Source organism: Martes martes (genome assembly GCF_963455335.1).
Source record: "Martes martes genome assembly, chromosome: 8".
NCBI classification, from domain to species: Eukaryota; Metazoa; Chordata; class Mammalia; order Carnivora; family Mustelidae; genus Martes; species Martes martes.
In genome coordinates this window covers 17,084,784-17,097,079 of record NC_137895.1, presented here as the reverse complement: position 1 = coordinate 17,097,079, position 12,296 = coordinate 17,084,784, and the positions used below count along the sequence as shown (strand labels likewise).

General features: G+C 37.9%; 1 protein-coding gene across 3 annotated transcripts in view; it reads right to left on the bottom strand.

Annotated features, from left to right (window-relative positions):
* SLC41A2 (solute carrier family 41 member 2) overlaps positions 1-12,296 on the bottom strand; it is a 119,219-nt gene that overhangs the window by 84,842 nt on the left and 22,081 nt on the right. For all 3 annotated transcript variants that reach the window (XM_080812491.1, XM_080812492.1, XM_080812490.1), the window contains exon 2: positions 10,126-10,850. In XM_080812491.1, the coding sequence (XP_080668617.1) occupies positions 10,126-10,680 (555 nt within the window). In that variant the 5' untranslated portion in view covers positions 10,681-10,850. The remainder of the gene's footprint in view (positions 1-10,125; positions 10,851-12,296) is intronic.

The window sequence follows — 12,296 nt, the reverse complement described above, 5'->3', positions numbered from 1 at the left end:
GACTGGGACAAAAGCTTACCCCTTGCGGTAAGTCTGGACATGTAAAAAGAACATTTCATATCCCTATAGGTCTTTCTGGTACTTCAGTAAAATTCCTATAGCACTCTTCTTACTTCTAAGTGTTCAGTCATACATTTTAGTTATAATCTAAGTATTTGCATTTCCCATTACTATGGAAAGGCATCAACTTTGGGGTAAAAGCTCTAAATCTGAATTCCTAGCCTGTCGTTGCTAGCTGAGGGAGCTCTCTGAGCCTCACTCAAATGCCTCATTTGTAAAGTGAGGTTAAAACTCAATCTTTGGATTATTACTCCCACTCAATACAGGTGATCTCGGCGGATTTTCTCCGCAAACATCAACGGACCACTCCAAGCTGGAATAAGTGAATAAGAATAAAAGTAAAAAGCAGAGAGGCGGGGCTAGAGCAGGTCTTACATAAAACAGGGAGCAGATGGCCTACTACACAGGAAGCAAGAGATCTACCCTAATCTGCCATCGGCCACATATTAAAGTACTGCCTTAAGACACTAACAGCCATTTAACTCCTTATCCCAAATTTGATAATCCAGCCGGAGCAGCACGTGTAACAGCACCTGCTACGGACTGAATGGTGTTCCCTTCCTAATTCCTATGTTGAAGCCCGAACCCTCAGTGTGACTGTATTTGGAGATCGGGCTTATGAGGTGGTGATGGAGGATACAGGAAGTCGTGGGCAGGGCCCAATTGATAGGGCTGGTGCCTTTAAAAAAAGAGTAAGAGGCACCAGCCCCTGCTCTCTCCAGCATGAGGACACAGAGAAAAGGCAGCTCTCTGAAAACCAGAAAAGGAGCTCTCCCCAGGAGCAGGGTAGGGTGGGGCCTTGCTCTTGGACTTTCCAGCCTCTAGAACTGTGAGAAATTAGTGTTTAATGTTTAAACCACCCAGTCTGTAGTATTTCGTTACAGTAGTACCAGTAGACTAAGATAGTACCAAGGACAAACTTTAGTTTTTTAGATGTTTAAAACTGGCCCTGACCTCTATCACGTTAGAGGACCACAGCCCTTGGGGGCGTGGGTGGCTTAGTCATTAGGCGTTTGCCTTCAGCTCAGGTCATGATCCCAGGGTACTGGGATGGAGCCGTGCATGGGGTACCCTGCTCAGTGGGGAGCCTGCTTCTCCCTCTCCCTCTGCCTGCTGCTCTGCCTGCATGTGCTCTCTCACTTTCAAATAAATAAATAAAATCTTAAAAAAAAAAAAAAGGTATGTAGCCCTTAAAGGATTACAAAAACTTTGACATGCATTAAATTTATATAATGCGTAGTGGTTAAGAGGACAGATACTGAGTTTGCACCAAGATCCAATCCTCAGCTCTATTACCTAATAACAAAGTTTTTTTGTTTTGTTTTGTTTTTTAATTTCATAAAACAAAGACAATGGCACCTTTCCTATAGTTTTCTTGTAAGGATTAAAATAGATCATGTATGTAAAGAGCTTAGGGCAGTGCCTACAGCAAACTTTCAATAAATGGTGACATATTTCAACAAACATTTACTAAGAATCTACTCAACCTGGTAGCGATGTAATGGTGAAATTTTCTTTTATAAAACTTACCAAAATAAACACAAAAAGAAATAGAAAAATTTGATTAGCTCTGCGACTTCTAAAGAAACTCAAGCTGTAAATAAAAACATTCCCCCACAGGGACGCCTGGGTGGCTCAGTTGGTTAAGTGGCTGCCTTCACCTCAGGTCATGATCCCAGCGTCCTGGGATCGAGTCCCACATCTGGCTCCTTGCTCGCCAGGGAGCCTGCTTCTCCCTCTGCCTCTGCTGGCCACTCTGCCTGCCTCTCTGTCTGCTGGTGCTCATTCTCGCTCCTCTCTCTCTCTCTGACAAATAAATAAATAAAATCTTAAAAAAAAAAATTCCCCCACAAACAAAAACAAAAACAAACCATTCCCCCACAGAAAATGGTGGGCCCAGATGCCTTCATCAGGGAATTATACCAAATACGTAGAGAAGAAATAATGACAAAGTGACATAAACCTTAACAAAGAATAGGAGGAAAAAAGAGAACACTTTCAAATTCACTCATGAGACTAGTACTACCTTAATGAAAACTGCTAATGCCATTATGAGGAGGACAACTATGGGCTAATCTTACATACGAATATAGATGAAAAAATTCTCACCAAAATATTAGCAAAATTAATCAGAATTGTATAAAAAGAACAGCAAATCATGAACAGGTTATACTTACCCCAGAAATGTAAGACTGATTTAATTAATATAATTCAACATAGCAACAAAGGGAAAAAAATCATAGGTATTAACAATAAATAGAAAGTATTTGATAAAATTCAACATCCATTCATGATTTTTAACACAAAGCTTAAGTAAATTAAAAAAAGAAACGTCCTTAATATCATAAAGAATATTACAATATCAATAGCAAACCCCAGACTTCATGAGGAACTGTTGAAAGCTTTCTCTCTGAGATCTAGAACAAGATAAGTCTGCTTTCATCAGTCCTATTTTATTTTTTTAATCTTTTTTTTAAAGATTTTATTTATTTGACAGAAAGAAAGATCACAAGTAGGCAGAGACAGAGGGGAAGCAGGCTCCCCACTGAGCAGAGAGCCCAATGTGGGGCTCGATCCCAGGACCCTGAGATCGTGACCCGAGCGGAAGGCAGAGGCTTAGCCCACCGAGCCACCCAGGTGCCCTCATTACTCCTATTTTATAGTGCTTTGGAGGTCCTTGTCAGTACAGAATGCCACCAAAATAAATAAATAAATAAATTATATAAGGTTTAGAAAGAAGTAAATACTGTCATTATTCACAGATAATACGGTTATGATTAAGTAATTCCAAAAGAATTTACATATAAATTATTATTAGTAAGTGATTTTAGCAAAGTTGCTAGATACAGGGTCAATACACACACACACACACACACACACAAAGTGAGTTTTTTTTAAAGATTTTATTTATTTATTTGACAAATAGAGACCACAAGTAGGCAGAGAGGCAGGCAGAGAGAGAGAGAGAGAGGAGGAAGCAGGCTCCCCACGGAGCAGAGAGCCTGATGCGGGGCTCGATCCCAGGACCCTGGGAACATGACCTGAGCTGAAGGCAGAGGCTTTAACCCACTGAGCTACCCAGGCACCCCAGAAGGTGAATGTTTAAAAGAACTATACCATTTACAATAGCATAAAAAGTATCAAATAACTAAGAATGAGTCTAACAAAAAATGTAAAAGACCTGCGTTCAGAAACTAGAAAACATCAGAGAAGGGAATCACAGATGACCTAATAAATGGAGAGGGCTATTGCATGTACGTGTGTCTGAAGAGTCAGCATTGTAAGGAGTAAATTCTCCTCCTAATTATCTGTAGATTCAATGCAATCTGAATCACAATTACAACTTTTTTTTTTTGCAGAAATTGACAAGCTTTTATACTAAAATGTACATGAAAGTACAAAGGGAAAAGAATAGCCAAAGCACTTTGAGGAAGAACATGGAGAGAACATTCTCTACTTGATGTTAAGATAGTGTGGTATTCATGCCAAGCAACGTAAATACACCAAAGGAGGAGAATAGAGAGCCCAGAAACACGTCTGCACATAAATGGGTACTTGATTTATAACAAAGAGTTTGGTATATATTAGCGCAGCACACCTGGAAATCCATGTGGAAAGAAACAAAACAAAACAATACACAATCCTACATCAAAACTCTCTATAAAAAAGTCTTCCAGGGAGAGGATTATCTAAAGGTAAAAGGCAAAACAACAAAACTTTAAGAAGATAATTTAAGAAAACATCTTAATTATCAGAAAGTATGGAAAGGTTTCTTAAGCGAGAAGCAAAAAATACAAACAATGGAAAAGTAGGAAAAAAGGCACTATATCAAAATTAAGAATTCCTGCTCATTAAGATTCATTGAGAGGGAAAAGGTAAGCCACAGAGGAAAGATATTTTTAATACAAATAACTAAAGGATTTGTATCCAGAATACACAAATAACTTACAAATCAGTAAGAAAAATCTAACAAATAAAATGAGCAAAAAAACCTTTACCAGTAACGTCCAAATAAATGGTCAGTAAACATCATTAGTCATGAGGGAAATCCCCATTAAAACCACCACACAGGGCGCCTGGGTGGCTCACTGGGTTAAAGCCTCTGCCTTCGGCTCAGGTCATGATCCCGGGTCCTGGGATCGAGTCCCGCATCGGGCTCTCTGCTCCGCGGGGAGCCTGCTTTCTCCTCTCTCTCTCTCTCTGCCTGCCTCTCTGCCTACTTGCGATCTCTGTCAAATAAATAAATGAAATCTTAAAAACAAACAAACAAACAAAAAAACCACCACACATATGCCAGAATTTCTCAACTTAAAAAGACTGCTGATACCTTGTATAAATAAGAATACAGAGCAGTGAGACCTCTCAAACACAGCTGGTTAACCTGTAAATTGGTACAACTATTTGACATATACTAACTTTAAATACCTGTATATCCTAAGACCTAGAAATTCCATTTCTGCTTGTATATACAACAAAGATGCATGTACATGTTCACCCAAAATCTGGAAACACCAATGAGTTCTATGTCCAGAATTAATATATTGTGATCTATTCATAACTGGATTAATATATAGCAATGAAAATAAATGGACTACAGTTTCATAAAACTTACATAATGCTGAACAACAACAACAACAAAACAGACACAGGGGCGCCTGGGTGGCTCAGTGGATTAAAGCCTCTGCCTTTGGCTCAGGTCATGGTCTCAGGGTCCTGGGATCGAGCCCCGCATCGGACTCTCTGCTCAGCAGGGAGCCTGCTTCCCCCTCTCTCTGCCTGCCTCTCTGCCTACTTGTGATCACTGTCAAACAAATAAATAAATAATCTTAAAAAAAAAAAAAGACACAGAAGAATATATATTCTATGCTTCATTATATAAAGTTTTAGAAAAATTAAGTAAAACCAAACAATGGTGTTTAAGGATGCACATTTATAAAGACAAAGAAGTACAGACCATAAAATCAGATTATTATTTTTTTTTAAAGATTTATTTATTTATTTATTTATTTATTTATTTATTTTTTTTTTAAAGATTTTATTTATTTATTTGACAGAGAGAGATCACAAGTAGGCAGAGAGGCAGAGAGAGTGAGAGGGAAGCAGGCTCCCCGCCGAGCAGAGAGCCCGATGCGGGACTCAATCCCAGGACCCTGAGATCATGACCTGAGCCGAAGGCAGCGGCTCAACCCACCGAGCCACCCAGGCGCCCCTTATTTATTTATTTGACAGAGAGAGATCACAAGTAGACAGAGAGGCAAGCAGAGAGAGAGAGAGAGAGAGGAAAGCAGGCTCCCTGCCGAGCAGAGAGCCCGATGCGGGACTCGATCCCAGGACCCTGAGATCATGACCTGAGCCGAAGGCAGCGGCTTAACCCACTGAGCCACCCAGGCGCCCCTAAAATCAGATTATTGATTACCGGGGTAGCAATCACAAGGGAGCATAAAGACGACTAATGAATACTGCTAAGATTCTGTTGCTTGACCTGATAGTTATTTGGTCGTTTATATCATGAAAATTCACTGAACTGTACATTTTTGGTTTTTATACTCTCTATGTGCTAATTTTCATAATTAAAAGTTTTTAAAGCATATTTAAATGAAATTTTTCAAAACATTTGCTTTTGTCATTTTTAACACTAGGGTTTAATATTATAAATCAATTGTACATGTGTTGTTCTCTCAAACAGTATCAAGAAATAACTAACCATTACACCAGAGGAAGGTGTAACATCTTAAAGATGTTATTATCATTCTAGATTAAATGTTGAGTGTTTCTTCAGAACAATTGGTATATCAAGAAAAAAATGTCAACCAGAAATAATTCATTCGTTTTAACAGTTGTGATACTATTGTAATAATTTGAAACAATTATATTTCAAGTGAACAGGTAGATCTGGTCCTCTGTTGGTTTATAATCCATTCAAAAATTCAATATACTTTCCGTCCCCCTTATTCTAACCTCCTGCTTCCCTCTTATTAAGACCCACCTGGAAAATAAACAAAATCTCCCCATCTCAATATCTTTAAATTAATTACATCTGCAAAGTTTCTATTTTCCCCAACATTTTTTTTTACTGATGGATAATTAACATACAATTATATTAGTTACAGGGGTACGATATGATTCCACAATTCTATACATTACTATACATTACTCAGTGTTCATCAAGATAAGTGTACCCCTTTACCTATTTAACCCAATCTCCCCATCCACCTTCTGTCTGGGAACCATCGGTTTGTTCTCTATATTTAAGAGTCTGTTGTCTCCTTTTTTTGTACATTTTGTTTCTTAAATTCAACATACGTGTGAAATCATGTAGTATTTGTCTTGCTCTGACTTATTTCACTTAGCATTATACCTTCTAGGTTCATCAGTGTTGTTGCAAATGGCAAAATCTCATTCTTTTTCATGGTTGAATAAGATTCCACTATATATATACTGTTTTTTCTTTAACCATTCACCCCTCGATGGACACTTGGGTTGTTTCCACATCTCGGCTATTGTAAACAGTAGTGCAATAAACATAGGGGTGCATATAGCTTTTCGAATTAGTGTTTTTATTTTCTTTAGGTAAATATCATAATGAAATTACTGGATCTTACAGTATTTCTATTTTTTAATTTTTTAAGGACTCACCATTACTGTTTTCCAAAATGGCTGCACCAATTTGCATTTCTACTGGTAGTGCATGAGAGTTCCTCTTCCCCCACATCCTCAACAGTACTTGTTACTTCTTGTGTATTTGATTCTAGCCATTCTGCCAAATCTAAGGTGATATCTCACTGTGGTTTTGATTTGCATTTCCTTGGTGATTACTGATATTGAACATGTTTTCATGTGTCTGCTGGCCATCTGTATGTCTTCTTCAGAAAAATATTCAGGCCCAGTGCCCATTTTTAATTTAATTTAATTTAATTTAATTTAATTTAATTTAATGCTTTTGGTGTTGAGTTGTGTTCTTCATATAGTTTGGATATTAACCTCATACTGGACATCATTTGCAAATATCTTCTCCCATTCAGTTGCCTTTTTGTTTTGTTGATGGTTTCCCTCACTGTGCAAAAGCTCTTTGTTTGGTGTAGTCCCAATAGTTTAATTTTGCTTTTGTTTCCCTTGTCTGAGGAGACACATCTAGAAAAATGCTTCTCTGGCCAATGTCAGAGAAATTACTGCTTGTGCTCTCTTCTTGGAGTTTTATGATTTCAGGTCTCACCTTTAGGTTTTTAATCCATTTTGAGTTTATTTTTCTGTATGGTGTGAGAAAGTGGCCCAGTTTCACTCTTCTGCATGTAGCTGTCCAGTTTTCACACCACCTTTCACTGAAGAGACCATCTTTTCCCCACTGTATATTCTTCCCTCCTTTGTCACAGATTAATTGACTGGGTAAGCATGGGTTTGCTTCTGGGCTCTCTATTCTGTTCCATTGGTCTTTATGTCTATTTTTTTGCCAGTATCATTCTTCTTCTTCTTCTTCTTTTTTTCTTAAGTAAACTCTACTCTCAATGGGGGGCTTGAACTCATGACCCTGAGATCAAGAGTCACATGCTCTACTGACTGAGCCAGCCAGGTGTCCCGTTTTGATGACTACAGCTTTGTAGTGTATCTTAAAATCTGGGATTGTGACACCTACAAGCTTTGTTCTTCTTTTTCAAGGTTGCTTTGACTATTCAGCGTCTTTGTGTTTCCATATCAACTTTAGTACTATTTGTTCTAGTTCTCTGAAAAATGCTGTTGGAATTTTGATAAGGACTGCATTCTATCTGCAGATTGCTTTTGGGTATTACGGACACTTTAACAATACTAGTTCTTCTAATCCCTAGGCACAGGGTATCTTTCCATTTGTTTGTGTCATCTTCTATTTCTTTTACCAGCGTTTTACAGTTTTCAGAGTATAGGTCTTTCACTTCCTTGGTTGTTTAATAATAGGTACTTTATTATTTTTGGTACAATTGTAAATGGGATTGTTTTCTTAATTCCTCTTTCTGCTATTATTAGCGTATAGAAACACAACAGATTAATTCTGTTATTAATTCTGTATCCTGTGACTTTACTGATTTCACTTATCAATAGTAGTAGTTTGGGTGGAGTCTTAAGGATTTTCTATATATAGTATCATGTCTCCTGCAAGTAGTGAATGTCTTACTTCTTCCTTACCAATTTGGATGCTCTTTCTTTTTTCTTGTCTGATTGCTGTAAAAATTCAATATACATCTTAAGACAATTTTTTTATATCCCTTCTCTAACTAATGGTAGAAAAATTGTTTCTATTTATGTATGTTTCCCATTTAGATAAAGATGTTATATTAAAAAGTTTTTTGGTGTCACAAATGATGAGATTTCTTTCAGGGAGCAAGCAACGAAAGACAAGGGCTCATAAATGTTATCTAACACTTTCCCAAAGCCAATCTTTCTCTGATTGATGAATGAAAACTTGTAGTAACAGAATGCCACACTTTAACAACTTACTAATTTAGAAAGATAATTATATAATGAGTAATTCTGTAACCATACCACAGTAAGAATTCCTACAAATCAGTAAGTAGCATATACATTTTTAAAATGGACAGTAGATACAGAAAAGCATTTCATGTAAGAAATAGTCACAGAAGGGGTGCCTGGGTGGCTCAGAGGGTTAAGCCTCTGCCTCCAGCTCAGGTCATGATCTCAGGGTCCTGGGATTGAGCCCCACATCGGGCTCTCTGCTCATCAGGGAGCCTGCCTCCCCCACCTCTCTCTGCCTGCCTCTCTGCCTACTTGTGATCTCTCTCTGTGTCAAATAAATAAATAAAATCTTTAAAAAAAAAAAAAGAAATAGTCACAGAAGAACTAAGAATGGCCACCAGACATATGAAAACATGCTAAACTATTAATAATAACTGAAGAATGTTAATTAAAATATGAAAACATTTCCCTATCAATTACCAACGATGAAAATGGTCAAGAATATTCAACACTCAAAAGGACATGGAAAAATAAAAGTACTTCTACATTGATGGTAGGAGTATAAATACTTTTGCAATCTTTTTGAAAGTCAATCTGATGCTATCTACAAAATTTTATTTTTTATTTCTTTTATTGTTTTAAGATTTTATTTATTTATTTGACAGAGAGACACTGAGAGAGGGAACACAAGCGGGGGGAGTGGGAGTGGGAGAAGCAGGCTTACTGCTGAGCAAGGAGTCTGATGTGGGGCTTGATCCCAGGACCCTGGGATCATGACCTGAGCTGAAGGCAGACGCTTAATGACTGAGCCACCCAGGTCTCCCCATATCTATAAAATTGTAAACACCTACACCTACCCTAACCCCCAGTAATCCCATTTTTAAAATCTATCCTATGAAAATATTAGTGTAAGTGCATAACTATACATTTAAAAAGGTATTCATTATAGCCTTAGCACGGGAGAGTGAATAAGTAAATTTTAGTATGTCCACACAACGGAATATGAAGCTCTCATTTTATAACACAGAACATCCTTGCTATTGGTTTGGAAAGATGTCTAGGTATATTATTAAGCAATGAAAATAAGGTACAGAAAAATATATACAGCATTTCTTTTTTTCTGAAAAAGAAACCCTGCACATAGGTATATATGTAGGCAGAGAAAAATGTCTGCAAGTAAACACAACAAACTCTTAATGGTGATAACCTCTGGAGGGGGAGAGAGTTTGGTGAGAAGAGGAGAACGAGGAAAGATTTTTTTTATCTTTTATTTAATACTCTGCACTGCTTGAATTCATTTTACCGTGTTTTTATTTTAAAAATAAAGAAGTATTTAAATGTAACATTTATTGGGCTTTGCACTGTACCCATTTTGGGATTACTTTATCATTGTAATCCTTTATGTAGAGTCACCTGACAGTCAGAATGAGACTATTCTCTTAGAACCTCTAAAGGAAAACAAACAAAAAAACACCTAGAAACAGCAGATTCTCTGCTCTAGTCAGCATCCCTTCATTTCACTAAGGGATAAATTACATCTAAAGTAAATGTCTGAGATTAGTAACCTATGCAAAGCACTGCCCACAACAAAAGCAGTGAAGATAAACAAAGAGACAAACCCACCTGGACTATATCCAAAACCATGCCGGCTGACACTGTTCCAAAACCAGCTAGCAAAAATGGTACCAGTATTTGCAGCGCCATGACCCCACTGGATTCCTTGGGTGATTTCTGGTTTGCCTCCACAATGGCGTCTTCATCCCCATCACTAGATGCATCTTCATTCTGCAACATGGCGGCAGCTTCTGCAGTGCCCCTTCCATCACAGTAATTGTAGTTGGCATAGTCATCATACTTGGGGCTACAGCTTGCTGGTGTGTGCCCATTATTGCCATGAAAAGGCTGCTCTGAGAAACTGTGAAACTCCATGTGCTGCTCAGATCGATTGCTAAAAGTCTGTGCTGCTGTTGATAATCCATCTTGCCAAACGCCATTTGCTTTCTTGTGCCTATCTTCCTGGTTTTTCTGATAAATTACTGGAACCATACTCAACAACAAGTTTAAAAACTTATCAGATTGAATTGTATTTAAGCGTAAAGTCCAGTCTACTAAACCTCCTCCACTACTTGGACCACTACTTGTGTTATTAGTAATAGATCTTCCTTTGCTATTAGTCATATTGTCATCGCAAAAGACCCTGTACTCCTTAGATCTCAAGCTTTATGAACCATTGTAGGTAAATCAGAACCACACAAATGCTGGTTTAAATTAAGATGTTGACTTCATTTTGTAGGAAATAATGTTTCTGCTAATAAAAGGTGTTTAGAAGTTCCACAGAAGGACTGGATCTGAAAAGAAGAAAATAAAATAATTTTTAAAAATCAGATTAACGATCTTGATACTTAAGATTCTCATATAAAACACACATGTTCTTAAACCAACCCTAAGGTGATGACACTATACTTTGTGGGTTTAAACACGTAACTGTTTTGAGCCACACAGCTATTCTGTAAACAGAAATATAATTACAGAGAAATTGTGCTCAATCTTTATTTAAAGTGTCTCTCACTGTTGCACACTTTACCTAATTGATACCTATGTAAAACCATCAAGTCGCTGAAGTTTCACAGTGGACAAATTTATTAAATAAAGTGATGGCTTCTGGGGCACCTGGGTGGCTCAGTGGTTAAATGACTGACTTTGTGGTTTAGGCTCAGGTCATGATTTCATGGGTGGAGAGATCAAGCCCTGGTAGGGACTCCGTGCTCAGCAGGGAGCCTGCTTGAAGCTTCTTGCCCGCTGCCCCTCCCCCCAGTCAGGAGCATGCACACGCATGCGCACATTCTCTCTCGCTCTCAAATATTTTAAATGATGGCTTCTATTATTGTAGAGAGGTCTCAGAATCAAATTGTTACAACTCTTCACATATGTCAGTACATAATAAGAGGTAAAGTATATGGCATTATATTTTAAATAGTAAATGGTTACTTTATTTACAACTTAATGTAATATGTATTTTATCAAAATGTTATTTTTATTAAAATATGAGACAATGATAGTATTTGCCATAAAAATACTTGGTAAATATTCTGAATACTCGTCAGGGCATTTACTTCACATATAAAAGTAGGTTGGAGTCATATTTGTATAATTCATATAATTGATTTAGGAATACAATCTGTTATCCACCAAATAACCAAAATGAAAAGAGATTACGGATACTCACTAAATGCTCTACTTTGCAAGCCAACCAAAAGAAAGCTTATAATGCACTTACTACTTTACGCTCTTCTCTAAGTCTGCTCTGACCTTCAATCCCAGAGCATGCCCCTGAGTGGCTGGCCAGTGACCACATACTCTCTAAAGACTTGAAACTAAGAGACACAGACACACACTGTAGCTAGTTCGATAGCGATGGACACTGAGGCTGGAGGTCATACACCACGCGCCCAGGTAGAGAGCCGAATATTTGGACAGCTGCTGCCATAGACACAGAGGCTTTCAAAGATGTCTACTGCAGTGGGTCTAAAGATCTCAGGTCAGGAACACCCAGGCCTGCCTTGTACGTCCAAGAGCATCCGAGATCACAAAATTGGCACTTATTTGATAATGGGTACATGATCCCACCGCCAAACTGCACTGCCCACCCACCCAGCAAGACTAAGAATTATTGCTGTCACTACTGCTGCTTTTAATGAAGATTATTATATCCTTCAATGTTTATTGCCAATTCCTTAGACTGTCCATCCCCACTCCTTGGATAGGAAGATCAACAGCAAGGAATGGCAAACAAA